This window comes from Bos javanicus, chromosome 27 (genome assembly GCF_032452875.1).
Source record: "Bos javanicus breed banteng chromosome 27, ARS-OSU_banteng_1.0, whole genome shotgun sequence".
In the NCBI taxonomy this organism is placed as follows: Eukaryota; Metazoa; Chordata; class Mammalia; order Artiodactyla; family Bovidae; genus Bos; species Bos javanicus.
The window spans coordinates 21,425,244-21,443,605 of NC_083894.1; the positions used below are offsets into that span (position 1 = coordinate 21,425,244).

At 38.1% G+C, this 18,362-nt stretch overlaps 1 protein-coding gene across 10 annotated transcripts in view; it reads right to left on the bottom strand.

Annotated features, from left to right (window-relative positions):
* The window catches only part of TUSC3 (tumor suppressor candidate 3), a 218,864-nt gene that overhangs the window by 113,502 nt on the left and 87,000 nt on the right, over positions 1–18,362 (bottom strand). For all 10 annotated transcript variants that reach the window (XR_009734035.1, XR_009734036.1, XM_061404343.1 and 7 more), the window contains exon 2: positions 17,026–17,195. Coding sequence is in view for 8 of the 10 variants with exons in the window: in XM_061404343.1 (XP_061260327.1) it covers positions 17,026–17,195 (170 nt within the window). In the remaining 2 variants the exon portion in view is untranslated. The remainder of the gene's footprint in view (positions 1–17,025; positions 17,196–18,362) is intronic.

The following is an 18,362-nucleotide window of genomic DNA, read 5'->3' on the forward strand; positions in this document are numbered from 1 at the left end:
GCTCAAGAAAGAACATCTCAGGGAGCAGGAGTAGCAGGCATGAGACACTAGAGAAAGAATTTAAGATGCTGATGAACTGAAGCTGTGATATAAATGAGAACATGCTGTTTAAACAAATACTACCTCACAGCTTCTCTTCCAATCCTAAATGAAAACAGAGTTAGGACGAATATGAGCTCTAAAATGTGATATGATTTTTGTCATATGGAATATAATATCGGGGGCTTCCCCAGAGGCTAAGTGGTAAAGAAGCCCCCTACCAATGCAGAAGACGAGGATTCGATCCCTGGGTCAGGAAGATCCCCTGGAGAAGGAAATGGCAACTCACTCCAGTTTTCTTGCCTAGAGGATCCCATGGACAGAGGAGCCTGGTGGGCTGCAGTCCATGGGGTTGCAAAGAGTCAGACATGACAGAGCAATGAAACAATAACAAATTCACCAATTATTTTCAAAGAAAATATGTATAGTAACATCATACAGTGAATTGGCACTGATGATTCACTGAACATTTCTGCAGACTGATAAACCTTAAGAGAACAGTGCTCCCATTAAAAAAAAAATACATAAATCATTAAAAGGATGGCATTACAATTAAGAAAACAGGTTATTTTTACACAAAGGAACATTTTCACAAAAACACATTTTAAATTTTAAAGCAAAACAGGGAAATGGTAAATCTTCAAAAACTGACATTCTTACAATGATGATATTCTAAGAAATGAAAATGCTTCATTTTGAAAAACAGGAAGAGAACAATCAAATGTTAGTATTCAACATCTGTGTATAGGATCTTAAGGGATGATATGACTAGAATAATCTTGAACTTTTCCCTCATCATGTGATAACCTACCACAGACCTATTAGATTCTATTAGGTATACACTCATTCAGTCCACAAATATATTTCGGTGCCCACATGTGTCAGGTAATGAAGGACTGGATAATACATGGAAGGGCCCTGACCTCAAGAATAACACATTCCATGAAAAAAAGATGCCTCATCCAAGTACACACAAAATGTCAGATAATCAGAAATACTCTGAAAAAACTAAAACAAGAAGATGTGATAAGTGGTACTGAGAAGCCAAAGAAGATGGATTCATTTCGCCGTCAAACTCTGTTTCCACACTGTCCACATTCTCAGTTTAATTTCCAATAATCAACCGTGGGTTCTATCCTCTGCTCCAAAGTCCTAGATAACTGCCTACATAACGAAGACCCTGGGCAGAATAGAACACAACGTCTCCACAATTTACATCTGCAATCTATGTCCATATGAACATACCACACATTCAAAGGGTCTCTCCGTTGTATGACACCCCGTGTTCATTCTTTAAGATTTAAAGTATTAAATCCTTTGCTTAAAATGTCCTCCGTTCTTTCAGAAAGCTTGCTCCAAAATGCCCCCCTTCAAATCTCGACGGTTTCTCAGCTACCGTGCAGCACTATTTATGTACATGTTGTTCTGTTTATGCATTTTCTGTTTATGCATGGATTCTTCGGTGGCTAAGACCTAGTCCAAAACAGGCATTTAAGGTTTGATGATGAATAATATAGTTTCCTAAAGAGTCTGTGTATATACACAATACACATACAACCCCACACACCCTAAGTAAGTCTAAATTAGAGATTGTGAAATCTGGAGAGTCTGACTAAAAGCCTGCTTAGTCAGATTAATGTCACAGATCAATGTCCCTTTCAAGATCAATCTGCTTCACTGTACTTTAGGATGAAAAAAAGAAATACCTTACACCATATACCATCACAAATACATGCTATTTGTTAAAGGAATAGTGGTCTTGACTTGAAAGATTATAATGACTAAAGCATCTAATATCATATCATCTAATATCAATTTCACATGCAATACAGAATGTACATCTTAATCATCAATAATATGTATTCAGTGTTTTCATATGTTATGCAAATAATAAAAGATACATCACAGTCTCCACCTCTAAGATGCTTGTTAGAGAATAGAAAAGACACACACAAACATACAAACGAGATACATATACTTAAAAAAAACTGCAGACTGCAGGTGCTATACAAAAGTGTGAATGTGAAAATATTCAAGAAAGAATGGAAGGGCTAAATAGTAAGCAAGGAAGGACAGGAAGAGGATATCAAGGTAAGAGAAGAGTATAAACAAACACTACCCAGTCTGAAATGTGTATTATGTAGTTAAATAATAGAATATAAGTTTCATGTCAGAAAATAGGAAAGAAGAAACTGATACCTCTCTTCCAAGAGAAAGATACACAAGATCTTAACTTTACTCTGTAAATAGTGAACAGCTACTGAGTGTTTTGAAAGAAGTTCATTATGTAAAATGTTGATTAAGAAAGCTGTAATTGGCAGGAGAGGGCATAATGTATTATAGGAGGAGAAAATAAATGTTTTTAAACCACCTTGAATGTTACTATAATGGTCTAGTTGGGAAAATCTACGAGGCTATTAAAATAGTATATAAATGAAGATATGACCTGTTTCGTACACATACTCCTTTAGCATCTAACATGCCGAAACAACCAGCAAAATTTTCTACACATTTTGCTTTTAGTTAGGAATCCATCTGGCTGGAATAAAGAATTCCAGGGGAGCTGAGAAAATTACATTTTTTTCAACACAAATACAATACTTAGTGAAAATTTAATACTGACAAGATAAACAGGGCTTTCTTCTGTTGAATATAATTTAGTAGCAATAGGACTAGAAACCAGATATGTCTGTCATGAAAAGTAATTCAATAAGCCTAAGAAATACATATTTCAACGTTGATAATATCTATTTACAATATAAGACTTGGTAGAAGGAATGTGCAAATATTAACATATGTCCAATAACATAAACCCTGTTCTCTAAACTTAACTCCATTACCTCTTATCCCTCCATTTTCCAACTTCTTCACGCTTAAGCCTAACTAATGACAAAGGAAGTCACTGGCTTCTTGCAAAGACTTGTGTCAGCTTATTCTAATGAGCAAAGCCATCACTAGTACTTATGAGAATCCTACCAACTTCACTGTTTCCTGAAACTGAAAGCTGAAAACTGAAAATGCTCCAAACACTTAAATAAGCACTTTTCCAACACTGTTAGCTAAAAAGTATTTTCTTTTTTAATAGTTCATAGGAACATCAGAGATGCAACACCATGAATGGAGGGTACATTGTAAACATTTCTAATCCATTCACATGCAGCCTGAAGAGGGCAGTCAAGTTGTGGCCAAGCATCCAGAAAGGCTTACACAGCAACTGCAGGGCACAGGTCTGATAAAGCTCTTCTATGAAATCTTTCCAATCTTTTATTATGAAAACAAGAAAAAAAATCACTTAACCCAAATGCTATAACATTTTGTATTATCATCAAGTATTATTAGCTCATCTATAGTCGTATATACTAACACAGCTCCCATAATGAATGTATATTTTATCTTTTTATCCCTTGAAGGGATTTTTAAAGAAACATGGTTTCTCTTTTTAAGGTTAATCAAATTTCCTATAAAGTAACAGATATCAAAATCCCAATGTATGTTTTTTACAGTTATATGTTTATGATGAATTATAAAGATTGAATTATAAAATTATAAAGATTTAATTCAAAAGGGGAAGAGGCAGCAAAGGATGAAATGGTTCGATAGCATCACCGACTCAATGGACATGAGTTTGAGCAAACTCTGGAAGACAGTGAAGGACAGGGAAGCCTGGTGTGCTGCAGTCCATGGGTTCAAAAAGAGTTGGACATGACTTCAGTGGCTGAACAACAGCTACTTACATATTGCATAGATACATCAGAGTATGTCTTCATAAAACATCAAATTAATACTGGAGTGGGTAGCCTTTCCCTTCTCCAGGGGATCTTCCCAACCCAGGTCTTCCACATTGCAGGTGGATTCTTTACCTGCTGAGCCACAAGGGAAGCCCAAGAATACTGGAGTTGGTAGCCTATCCCTTCGTCAGCAGATCTTCCCAACCCAGGAATCAAACCAGGGTCTCCCGCACTACAGGTGGATTCTTACCAATTGAGCTATCAGGGAAGCCCCAGTTAATCTCTACAGATGATAATATATAGAGAGAGAGATCTGGGGTGAGCAGAACCACCCACTACTTATGGTCCTGGTATCCTGAAGAGAGAAAAGTTGGTAAACAACATGCTGCACAAAGATTTCAACAGTGACTTCCCTCTGGTTGTGCCACACGTATTCAGGATACTACTTAATATATGGAAATATATTAAATAGACCCAATGCCTCTGAAGGGCTGAAGATTCACTACCATTTTGTAACTGGCTCTGTACAGTTCACTACTTCTATGATAAAGATGTTGTGTCCATTACACTATGTTTTCTGTGCATCTATTTTTTCCTTAGAAAACTATTCTAACATGAATATATGATTCCAACACATATCTTACATCAAAAATGTATATGAACGTAAGAGATACTAAACTGTATATAACATGCACATACAACTCAGTTTATGTCAGTAGAATTTTTGTTCTCAAGAAAAATGGTAACACAAACATACAAGAAAGCTTAAAGGGTGTATGCTAAGAAAACTGACACATAATGTAGGTAAAAGAAAGGAACGGCACAGAGACTCCAGTCCATAATTTGTTTTCAGAGATCATACTGGCGTTGAAATTCTCCAACTATTTTATAAATACGTAACGAGAGACCAAATGACCAAATACATAATATTGGTGGGATCCAGGGTTTCAATTTGTAGAAAGCAGATAAAACTTAGAATGAGGAAAATACAGGAAAAACCCTACAGTATTAGCTTGGAAGAGGAGATATCCAACTAAAGTCGTAAGTTATGTCTTTATTAATTTATATGACACATACATACACACACATATGTACACACATCTTAGCTCTATTAAAAAGATCTGAAAACAATGATACTATCTCAACAGGAAAGAGTGTAACTTACCCAGGTGTTGCTTTCTAAACACTGTTTCCAACAAAAGGAGGAAGGACTCCTCAAAAAAAAAAAAAAATGCTTCTTTCAGTTCCACGAATAAGTATAATGTAGGCTTAGAATATTTTACTGAGCCAGAAAGCAAAGACTAACAGAGGCATTCAATGACATGGGAGTTGGTTTCCATTGGAAATTTAGGGCAACTTGAAGAGTGAAGAAGAATAATCACAGTAATGGGTTAGTGAATAAACAAGAATCTTTGAGTAGAGATACTCCAAGGGGAAAATGGAGGAAGGAAGAGCTCTCCTTTATAGACAAATACTAACCAATTAACGCAGATGCAAAGACAGAATGTTCAAAATCACCATTCACAATAATCAATGAAACACCAAATTCAGGCAGAGATTATCAATGGATGTTACGATCGCTGAGTAAAGTACCAAGAAATAGGATAGTTACATAATTTTTAAGTATTCTCCCCTCTTAACCTATTCACCTCCTGCTAACACTTATTACCAGGGAAGGATATACTTGTACAACAGAAAGATGCAGGGATCCCCACTGTGATCAAGTAATCGATTTCACCTTTGGTATCTAAAAGAACTAACATTATATCTAGTGAAAGCTATCGTTTTTCCAGCAGTCATGTATGGATGTGAGAGTTAGACTATAAAGGAAGCTGAGCATCGAAGAATTGATGCTTTTGAACTGTGATGTTGGAGAAGACTCTTGAGAGTCCCTTGGATTGCAAGGAGACAGAACCAGTCCATCCTAAAGGAGATCAGTCCTGAGTGTTCATCAGAAGGACTGATGCTGAAGCTGAAACTCCAATACTTTTGGCCACCTGATGTGAAGAACTGACTCACTGGAGAAGACACTGATGCTGGGAAAGACTGAAGACAGGAGGAGGAGACGACAGAGGATGAGATGGTTGGATGGTATCACCAACTCAATGGAAATGAGTCAGCAAGCTCCGAGAGTCAGGGATGGACAGGGAGGCGTGGTGTGCTGCAGTCCATGGGGTTGCAAAGAGTCAGACATGACTGAGTGACTGAATTGAAGTGAACATTATATGCCTCCTGATACAATGCAGTAAGAAGTACACAGATAATTGCTATAGTACTTGTGTAAAAATTAGTCACTGAGTTTAATCACGAGGAAACAAGTAAATCCAGATCATGAAACAATATACAAGGCAAGTTGTCTGAATTCCTTAAAAAAAAAAAAGAAAAAGCAGACTGTATTATTGAACTAATGTCAACTCATTTAAAAATGATGTTATTCTGATTATGTAAGAATGTCATATTAAAATATGCAAACTTAAATATTTAGTGGTGATATTTCATGATGTCTATATTTGCTGGTACATGACCCATCTGCTTCAAGATGGCAGAATAGGACGGGGAGATCACTTTCTCCCTCACAAATTCATCAAAAATCATTTGAATGCTGAGCAACTTCCACAAAACAACTTCTGAACACTGGTGGAGGACACCAGGCACCCAAAAAAGGCAGCCCATTCTCTTCTAAAGGAGGCAGGACAAAATATAAAAGACAAAAAGAGAGACAAAAGAGTTAGGGATAGAAACCTATCCTAGGCAGGGAGTCGTGAATGAGAAGTTTTCACACAGTAGGAAACCCATCCACAGCGGGGTATGTGGGGGAATTCATGCCTAACCACAACTGCGGAAAAGAGAACTTTCCGGCCAAAGGCTCTAGCATAACAACCTAATGCTCAGCCTGGCCCACTCACAGAACAAAGGATTGAGCAAACACCAAAGGAGAGCTAGCCAGCTGCATACAGGCCCCTCCCCACCCAAAGGCAGGGAGGAAGAATGCCTGAAGAACTATGGACAGAGGTTCCTGACAGTGTACAGTCCTGTCCGACTCTTTAGGAGCCCATGGACTGTAGCCCACCAGGCTCCTTGGTCCGTGGGATTTTCCAGGCAAGAGTACTGGAGTAGGTTGCCATTTTCTTCTCCAGGGGATCTTCCCAACCCAGGGATCGAACCAGGATCTCCTGCATTGTAGGCAGAGGCTTTACCGTCTGACCTACCAGGGAAGCCCTAGCAATGTACAGGGGGCAGTAATCAAGACCATCCCCAAGTAAAAGAAATGGAAAGAAGCAAAATGGTTGTCTGAGGAGGCCTTACAAATGGCTGAGAAAAGAAGAGAAGCGAAAGGCAAAGGAAAGAGAGAAAAAAAAAAGACATGCCCATTTGAATGCAGAGTTCCAAAGAAAAGCAAGGAGCAATAAGAAAGCCTTCCTCAGAGATCAATGCAAAGAAATAGAGGGAAACAATAGAATGGGAAAGGACTAGAGATCTCTTCAAGAAAATTAGAGACACCAAGGGAACATTTCATGCAAAGATGAGCACAATAAAGGACAGAATGGTATGGACCTAACAGAAGCAGAAGATACTAAGAAGAGGTGGCATGAATACACAGAACTATAGGGGAAAAAAAAAATCTTCATGACCCAGATAACCACAATGGTGTGAACACTCACCTAGAGCCAGACATCCTGGAATGCAAAGTCAAGTGGGCCTTAGGAAGCATCACTACGAACAAAGTTAGTGAAGGTGATGGAATTCCAATTGAGCTATTTCAAATCAGATGATACTGTGAAAGTGCTTTCAAAGTGAAAGTGAAAGGTGAAAGTCGCTCAGTCGTGTCCGCCTCTTTGCAACCCCGTGGAATTCTCCAGGCCAGAATATTGGAGTGGGAAGCCTTTCCCTTCTCCAGTGGATCTTCTTGACCCAGAAATCGAACCACGGTCTCCTGCACTGCAGGTGGATTCTTTACCAACTCAGCTATCAGGGAAGCCCAATAAGCCAGCAATATGCAGCCCAACATGCTGCATTCAATATGCCAGCAAAATCTGGAAAACTCAGCAGTGGCCACAGGACTGGAAAAGGCCAGTTTTCACTCCAATCCCAAAGAAAGGCAATGCCAAAGAATGTTTGGCATTGAAGGTCCACACAATCGCACTCATCTCACACGCTAGCAAAGTAATGCTCAAAATTCTCCAAGCCAGGCTTCAACAGCACATGAACCATGAACTTCCAGATGTTCAAGCTGGATTTAGAAACGGCAGAGGAACCAGAGATCAAACTGTCAACATCCACTGGATCATTGAATAAGCGAGAGCATTCCAGAAAGCCATCTACTTTTGCTTTACTGACTATGCCAAAACCTTTGACTGTGTGTATCACAACAAAATGTGGAAAATTCTGAAAGAGATGGGAACACCACACCACCTGACTTGCCTCCTGAGATATCTGTACACAGGTCAAGAAGCAACAGTTAGAACTGGACATGGAACAACAGACTGGTTCCAAACTGGGAAAGGAGAATGTCAAGGCTGTATACTATCACCCTGATTATTTAACTTATATGCAGAGTACATCAATGCAAAATGCAAGGCTGGATGAAGCACAAGCTGGAATCAAGACTGCCAGGAAAAATATCAATAATCTCAGATATGCAGATGACACCATGCTTACGGCAGACTAAAGAGCCTCTTGATGAAAGTGAAAGGAATGTGAAGAAGTTGGGTTAAAACTCCACATTCAGAAAACTAAGATCATGGCATCTGGTCCCATCACTTCATGGCAAATAGTTGGGGAAACAATGGAAACAGTGACAGACTTTATTTTCTTGGACTCCAAAATCATTGCAGATTGTGACTGCAACCATGAAACTAAAAGATGCTTGCTCCATGGAAGAAAAGCTGACCAACCTAGACAGTGTATTAAAAAAGTAGAGACATTACTTTGTCAACAAAGGTCCATCTAGTCAAGGCTATGGTTTTTCCAGTGGTCATGCATGGATGTGAGAGTTGGACTATGACAGCTGAGTGCTGAAGAATTGATGTTTTTGAACTGTGGTGTTGGAGAAGACTCTTGATAGTCCCTTGGACTGCAAGGAGATACAACCTGCCCATCCTAAAGGCAATCAGTTCTGAATATTCATTGGAAGGACCATGCTGAAGCTGAAACTCCAATACTTTGGCCACCTGATGCGATGATTGGACTCATTTGAAAAGACCCTGATGCTGGGAAAGATTGAAGGCAGGAGGAGAAGGGGATAACAGAGGATGAAATGGCTGGATGTCATCATCGAAACAATGGACATGAGTTTGAGTAGGCTCTGGGAGTTGGTGATGGACAGGGAAGCCTGGTATGCTACAGTCCATGGGGTCACAAAGAGTTGGACATGACTGAGCGAGTGAACTGACTGACTGACTGAACTGACTGACTGATTTTTTACTTATACTTAAAAGACTGAACAGAGAAACACAAAGAACATCTCTCATCACCCTGTTCTACAAGAGTTAAACTGTAACCACAGCAGTCACCCACTGACACTACCACGGAGAAGAATTCAGGATGAAAAATGCCCAGGAGCCCTGTGCTTTGGATAAACAGGCCCTTAGGTAGTCAGACCACTGAAATTCAGGAAGAATTTCAATGACCTGATTCTTGAATCTTCCCAGAAGCAGAAAAGCACTAAATCATTAACTCGAGATATCTGTTCTTCGGGATGAGCAGTAATCTTTTACCAAACGGTGTGCCTCACTGCATGCATTTCTCAGCTAAAACATACATTTACTGGCTCCTCCCCTATCTTTTCAGAGCAGCTTCTCAGAATTGAGTGGCTATCTCCCAGGGTATAAAACTTAAAATCATAAAACTCCTGTGTGTCTTCCTTTAAGTCGATGAGCAAAATCAAATGTGACAAAATATTAAAATTATGAATCTTAGGAAAGGGTAGACTGGTGCCTTTGTATTAATACTACTGTTTCGACTTTCTGTAGCTTTCAAATTATAAGATGGATGACTAAAACTGGGCTTTATATACAAATAATACAGAAAATAGAGCTCAGAGAATGCTACAATGTCACACAGATAATCAAAGTTCATGAAAACATTCATCTATTTATTGTAAAATAGTCAGAATTAGCCAACCTGGGGAAGAGACACCTAGGAAGAAATTTAGTACAATGAAGTTATATCATATGCCTTAGACATTAAAAAATAAACTAGACAGAGCTCAACAATAACCCTAGAACGTCATTTATATTAAACTGCTACGGATTCAATCAAGTCTGAAACAGTCCTCACGTATTAGACAAGCCAGGCAAAATATGTGTGAATGGCATGAGAGTTTGATAGTCTCTGAGAAAGTGAAATACTTTGTCCAGGTAGCCAGGCATATTTGAAAAACCTAAGAATTAAGGCCATAGAGAAATATTATCTAAGGACTAGAAGAAACAAGGGTTGCAGACCCAAAGGCATTTAGAAAGCACTTACAAGTGCATTAAGTGATGCAAAAGGTGATTTTATCTATTGATAAACACAGTTCTCACCTTATGCGCTGCCCTTAGAATAGAATTTCCTAAGAGATGTGACTTCACCATAGTGAAACAAAAGGCTGATGAACTATTTCACATGATGTGGGCTAGCTAGCTTCAACTCACCTGCCCTTGTTTGAAATGCTAACCTGAATGAAAGCTTTTCATGATCTAAAGAGTTTAAGAAATGCTGGCTGATGGATCCCTGCCCTAAAAGACTAATAATCTTAGTTGGGAATGCAAAAGCCAAATGCAAATTACAGTTCACAGGATAAAAGCAATGATGAATATGTACACTTAAGGAAAGCATTAAATTTACTAGCTCAGGAGTCACAAATCCCAACCCTGACAGGTATTAGCTCTGTGACTTTGGGAAAACTGTATAACCTCTCAGCCTAGATAGGCTCATCTAAAGAAATGATTTTTTTTTTTTAACTCTTACCATGTAGAGCAGTGAGAATGCCAAGAGATATTACATACATAGACGACTTAACCTAGGACTACCCAAATAATTTATACATAGTAAATAATAATTTTATTTATTTAGAGAAGGAAAGACATTAACCAGTTAATATCTATCAATGCAATAATTTATTCTCCCTCGTCTTTAAAATGTCTTTGCAATTACTAATTATATCTTCTTTTATTTGACATTCAACAATATATTAATTTCTAGTATTACCAGCCTTTGATGATATGTGCACCCAGACTGATTCCATATGTACTTTTTGATTTTCCAACACCAGGATGTTTTTCCTTACCTCTACTGGACCATAGTAATAACCTTGGAAGAAGATATTTTGTTCTTAGAATTTTTAGTGAATTCTGGAAAAGATGAGTAACTGTGTGGTAGAATACATCTAAAAGATTTAGCAATTACGAAGAATATTCCTCATAGTACAATCTGATAAAGGAAGTTTGGAGTTAACACTTATGGGAGGTGAGAATTGTACTGAGTAGTCTTAATTAACAACTTTATTTGGCCAAGGAGGTTGATGTTCCCACTGAGGAAGGTGAGAATTGAATTCTGAGATTTGTGAATAAACTGACTGTGTGAAAGAAGAGCAGAGTGATTTGCTAAGAGGGCTTACGAGGAGGCCAATAGCTCATTCACCACCCTTTCAGCAAAGAAAAGCAACTGGAGAATCTCAGTGTGTTAGCTCTAGAAGAAAATTTCACTTTTTCTTAAAGAAAACAAAAAAAGCAGAGAAGTCTCACAAAGGAAAAGCACTAATCTTTTAAAATTATAGTTATTAACATTTCAATAATTCTATGGATTATAAAAAAATTACAGCAGTATCACAAGATGGTCCCAAATTACACTGACACGCAGAAGTACCCCGGAGAATTCAATTCATGTACTTTTTAAATTAAAAAAAAAAAACAAAACTAAACATTGCTGTTGACGGGTGCCTTTCTCCATGAATCTACAACTCCCTTTGAGGCTTAATTTATAATACAAAATATAATCTGAATACTTGTTCTTGAAATTTTTTCCTTGAAACCCCTCCTTATCTTTTCATCTTAGTTGTCCCCTTGAGATCTCTCTGATGCACTCTGTCCATATAGGCCACAGTTGGTAATCTCTTGGCTCAATGACAGCAGATCTCAAACCGCTGTTCGATCAGAATTATTTAACAAATTCTCCTTTTAAATTTGCAGTATTCTATAAATCTATCATCCTCATCCAACACAACTCAAAGGCATCCCCCTCTTTCAGCTCAGTTACCGTTTTTCCCCTCCAGTTCCATTAAAATCCTGAGTTATTTCGACATGCATGTTTATAGTATACAAATTATTACACTAGCCCAGCCTTATTACTCCTAAAGCTTCTCTATTACATCAACAATCATCTACACTATACATCAGCAATTTACTTATTTATTAAATCAACCCTTTCCAACCTCCTAATTTTCAACTCCATCCCCCTTTCACACAAAACCTCATATGAAAATCCATAAAACAGATAACTAATGAGCTGACTGTCTAGCACAGCAAACTACGCGTGCTCTGTGGTATATACATGTACAGCTGATTCACTGTGCTGTACAGCAGAAACGAACACAACATGTAAAGTGACTAAGCACCAATTAGAAAAGAAAGAAAGAAAATCTAGCTTAACTGTGTTACACCTAGTTGATCAACTGTCCCATGGCTTCTCTGATGCCCTATCCAACTTCTAACTCACATTTACACATTTCAAATATACTCTTGTTAGCATAGTCAGAATATTTGCCTAGTCTACTTCACAGAATAAAGCAAACAGCTTAGTCCCTACAGAGGATACTCTTGCTCCTCAATTGCTGAGTACTGGGGAAAAAAATCATTTAATTCCGGAGATTCTTCACTAAAAACGTGAGTATTCTAGTTTCATCAAGGATCCTTGTCAATGCCATACGGTCATTCCAATTAGTTAAGCTTCCTACTCCAATTTTTCCTCAATGAAATTAAATTTTTAAAAGCTATTAATCACTAAACTGCTTCTCACCTTCCCTTTCTCTATCCTAGCTGCATACTAGGATTACCTAGAGCATTTTTAAATGTCCTCCACGCCAAAAAACAAGTCAAAATATCTGGGCATGGGAACCACATATCTACTCTATACTTTTTATTTGCCTCTAAAGCTTCACCTGTTCTTTCTTCTCTAACAACTTCACCCTCTTTCTAACCTGTGAAATGACTTTTTCAAATAACTTCAATCTTTTTCTCTCATAAATCTAAAACTACTCTAAAATTTAAAAGTTTATTACAAAACAGGCTGTAATAAACAAGTAAATACAAGTTATTTTGAGCTAAGCATCATTAAAAAATTGAGGATCCATATTTAACAATTTAACAACATACTGCATTAAGTCAACTACTATCTACAGGATATGCCATTTACATTATGTTTTGGTTTACATTATCAAATAACATACAATTATATGTAGCTGTGAAATAAATACCTGGATAATAAAATCTTTATAGATTGTTGTTATTTAGTCACTAAGTCATGTCCAACTCTTTATGACCCCATGGACTGTAGCCAGCAAGGCTCCTCTATCCATGGAATTCTCCAGGCAAGAATACTGGAGTGGGTTGCCATTTCTTTCTCCAGGGGATCTTCCCGACCCAGGGATCGAACCCTGGTCTCCTGCATTACAGGTGGATTCTTTCCCACTGAGTCAGTCGGTACATCCTTTCTAGATTACAGTCGCAAAAATATAATAATAGATCTCTTCATAATAATGAATACATAAAATCAATATATTCAGTTTTTAGAAGCAAAGAAATGATTTCCCTAAGTTATATATGGCATTGTAGGATGCCAGAGGATAGTCTGAATTTTTGTGGAATTTGAGCTGTTACACCAAATGCCAATTAAGATGTATTTTTGCTCCACAAGTGCTGAACAGCCCTTGTTTATGAACATAAACACACCCTGTTCTTAAGTGCTAGCCCAGTGCTGACAAATGCTAATGTCCACTTAAGTACGAGTCTTCAAATTGATAGGAAAGGGACTCAGAATCATCTGAAATACTGTTTTTCAAAATAGTTTGCTCATTATCTTTTTTTACCTACCTTGACCTGTCTCAACATACACTCATTACTAGATTGTGATGAAATCTTTCATAAAAATTTCAGAACACTGAAATTCCCTTTCTGCAAGCTAGTGTATGGGGTCGCACAGAATCGGACGCGACTGAAGTGACTTAGCAGCAGCAGTGGTCTGACAGAAACTGATTAGTTTTCTTCCACTGGCTCATGTTACTAATGATTTCGTTTTCCACTAAAGTTCAAAATGGTTTAGAAATCTAAATAAAGTCTACAGATAAATACACAATGTGAAGTCTGAATGTGGAGTCACCACATAAAAAGTGTTTGTTCTTGAAAAGAAAAACATTCATCCAAGAAGAAACAGAAAAACTGAATTATCCTTAACAACTAAGGAAATGGAATATGTAATTTAAGAACTCCAGGTTAAGACAATTTTACTGGAGAATTTAATCAAACATTTAAAGAAGAATTAACACAATTTCTAAAACTAATTTTCCAAATCACTTCCAGAAAATAAATGAGGGAACATTTCCCAATATATTTTATGAAGTATTACCATGATACCAAAACTAGACAAAGACAGTATAAGTAATGAAAAATATAAACCAATATCTGATATAACTTAAAATATAAAAGTCTTCAACAAAGTATCAGCAAATTCAATTCAGCAATACTAAAAAAGAATATAATAATCAAGTGGGATATATTCCAAAATGCAAAGTTGATTCAACAGCTGAAAATCAATGTAATCTACCATAGTGTTAGTCACTCAGTTGTGTACAACTCTTTGCAACCCCATGGAGTATAGCCTACCAGGCTCCTCTGTCCATGTAATTCTCCAGGCAAGAATACCGAAATGAGTACCCATTCCCTTCTACAGAGCATCTTCCCAACCCAGGGATCAAATCCAGGTATCCTGCGTTACAGGTAGATTTTTTACCATCTGAGCCACTAGGGAAGCCCATGTAATCTACCATATGAACGACCTAAAGAAGAAAAATCCTATCAATTAACTCCCCAAATCAGACAAAATTCAATACCCATTCATGACAAAAGCTCTCAATAAACTAGTAAAGAACACTCTCAATTATAAAGAATATTAGTAAAAATCTAACAGCTAATAACATAACAAGTGATGAAAGACTGAATGCTTTCTCCCAGAGATCAGATGAAAATGTAAAACATAAAACTTTTAGAAAAACACATAAGAGGAAAAAAAAAATTGGTGGCTAGGCAAAGAGTTCAATTTGACAAGACAAGATCTGTAAAAGATAAACTGTAAAACTGGACTCACTCAATTGAAATCTGCAAAAGATCTTGTTATGAGGATGTAAAGACAAGCCATAGACTAGCATCTTGCCTGGAGAATCCCCAAGGACAGAGGAGCCGGGAGGACTATAGTCCATGGGGCCACAAAGAGTTGGATATGACTGAGCAACTAAGCACAGCACAGAAGACATGAACAGATATTTCAGTAAAGAGGTGATACACAGATGACAAAAAAGTAAATGAGAAGATGTTCAGCACCATTACATCACTGAGATGCAAAATAAAACCACAAAATAAAACTACATACCCATGGAATGACTAAAATAAAACTATAACAACACTGATGCTGGTAAGGATATGGAAAAACTAGGCCCTTCACACACTGCTGGTAAGAATGTAAAATGATACAGCCACGCTGGAAAACATTTTGGCATGTAACTACCATGCAACTCAGCTATCACACACTCTGGCAATTTATCTCAGAGAGATGAACACTTCAGTGCACACAAACCTGTACAAGAGTGTTCATAATGGTTGTATTTCTAATAGCCAAAAACTGGAAACAACCCAGGATTCTTTTAGCAGATGGATGGTTAAACAAACTGCAGTACTTTCATACCACAGGATATTGTTGTTGTTTAGTCGCTAAGTTGTGTCCGACTCTTTTGAGACTCCATGGACTGCAGCCCACCAAGCTCCTCTGTCCACAGGGTTTCCCAGGCAACAATACTGGAGTGAGTTGCCATATGCTTCTCCAGGGGATCTCCCTAACCCAGGGGTCAAACCTGTGTCTCCGCACTGGCAGACAAATTCTTTACCACTGAGCCACCAGGGAAGCCCACCACAGGATACTACTCAGGAATAAAAACAATGAAGTACTGATAAATGCAACAACTTGGATAGATTTTGAAGGAGTTAAAAGTAAAAAAACATAAAGCCAAATCCAAAAGGTCATGTGTTGTATGATTCCATTTATATGACAGTCTTGAAATGATGTAATTATAGAAATGGAGAATAAATTGAGAAGGTGGGGAGATGGGATGGGTGTGGCACCAGAAGAAAGGACACCAGAAGAATACTTATTGTGAAGAACTGCTCTGCATCTTGACTGTATCAATACCAATATCCTGCATATGAAACTACGCTACAGCTTCACAGGCTGTTAACACTGGAGGTCACTGGGGGAAAGCTACACAGGATTTCTCTGTATTGTGTCTTAGAACTGCATGAAAGACTACAATTATCTCAAAATTAAGGTTCTAATTTAAAATAAGCGTTGCTGCATATATATTATATTTATACTCCTCCAAAACTTTCATTGGTGTGTTTCCACTGAAAAATATTTCATTCATTTCAAATTGTTTACTTCTACATCACAGGAACAAAATTCTCAGCATTAGAGGTACTAAAAGGTAAATGGACTTCCTTAAGTCCATTAAAATCTTTCTATTAAACAATTTAAGTAGAGTGTATTTAATGGGGCTACTTCACTGCTCCTGAGATATAAGTTGGTGACCTACAAGGCAATATTCAAACTGAATTCCATAACATACATAACTTTACACAGGACATAAAGCCAAAAATTTGTTTTATGATTACTTGTGGATTGGTCTACACAATATAAAAATATTAGCCTTTCAAAATCACTTCCCAGAAAACACTAAGTTTGAGCCTACATTTAAATGCACTGACTTACAGTTGACTACAACATTGAACAAATGTTTCTTTTTTTGTTTTTTAATGCCCCCCTGCAGCATGTGGGATCTTAATTCTTCAACCAGGGATACAACCCGCAGCATCTCCTGCATTGGAAGCAGGGAATGTTAACCACTGTACTGCCAGAGAATCCGAACAAATGCTTAATTCTATTATACATGTTTATCTTAACTGTAATAAGTACATAATAATACAATAACAGTTAATTTTTTAAATACATACATTACCTGCACACAGAACACTGGCGCTGGGGTTGAAGAGCAGTGAACATAACAATCATAGAATAGTTTCGAGGTGGTGCCTTTATAAATTTTCGGAATTTGTCACCATTCATTCGGAAGACTGAGCGCCTGGAACTCCATTCCATCAGCTGTTCTACTTTCTCGGCTAAAAGATTCTGCAGTAAACATAAGGATTTAAATTTACACAGGGTTCAAATCCTTCGGTTTGTACTTTATATATTAAAAAAAAATTGCATGGGGCTATATGTTACCAAAAATTTGTTTTGGTGAACACATACATTGTTAGCTGACCACGTATGCATAAAATGCTCCATTTATTCTTCCTAATGACTGGAAAAGTTATTAAAAAGGCATCAAGATAAAACAGACTTTCACTTCCAGAAAAAGGAAATGATGTGCTTTTCCCTAGTGAGTGCGAAGTCACTTGAGTTGTGTCTGACTCTATGCAACCCCGTGGACTATAGCTTGCCTGTCTCCTCTGTCCATGGGATTCTCCAGGCAAGAATACTGGAGTGAGTTGCCATTTCCTTCTCCAGGGGAGCTTCCTGACCCAGAGATCAAGCCCACATCTCTTATGGCTGCTGCACTGGCAGGTGGGTTCTTTATCACCAGTGCCACCTGCGATGCCAGGGTGCTTTCCCCTAATCCTCCACTAAACACAGCTAAAAACCCTGGTCACTGTATAAAAATACAACCCTAAGAAGGCTCTGAGAAGTAGACAGAAGAGGAAGGATGGCAGGGGAATCCCAAAAGGCAGAGTGCCAAAGCAGTGAGTGCCCTAAGTTTTGTTTCAGCCTCGTCCATCCCAGACTGGTAGCTAGGGGCGTTGGCAGTCCAACACCACCAATGGACACAAACACACACAAAAAGCCCCAAGAGAAGCCCGCTCTCTTTACCCAAGGGACAAAGAGGGACAACCGAGTAAGCCAAGAAGTAACTGCTCTAGTCTAGCCAAATATCACAGAAGAAACGCTGCCCTTATTCTGCCTCCCTCACTATGAAGGGCGGAATGAATGAGATGCCTCAACCCAAGTAGAGTCAAATCCCCGCTAAGCTTTAACATGCAGCAGTATGGAGGGAGCTCGTGAAGATCAGGCTGAGTGAAAGACAATGTACAAAACAGCACTGCTGCGTGATTCTGTTAATATTTATAGTAAGGTCAAAAAGGGGAAAAACCCTACTGTGCTAGAAGTCAGGACAGTGGCCGAGTGCAGCAGGCACCGCAGTGGTGGAAGGCATGGTGAGGTGAGGTGGTTCCATGGAGCTGGGGAACCAGGAAGCTTCTCTTCCAGGATGCGGGTGGGAGTGAAGTAACTCTCTAG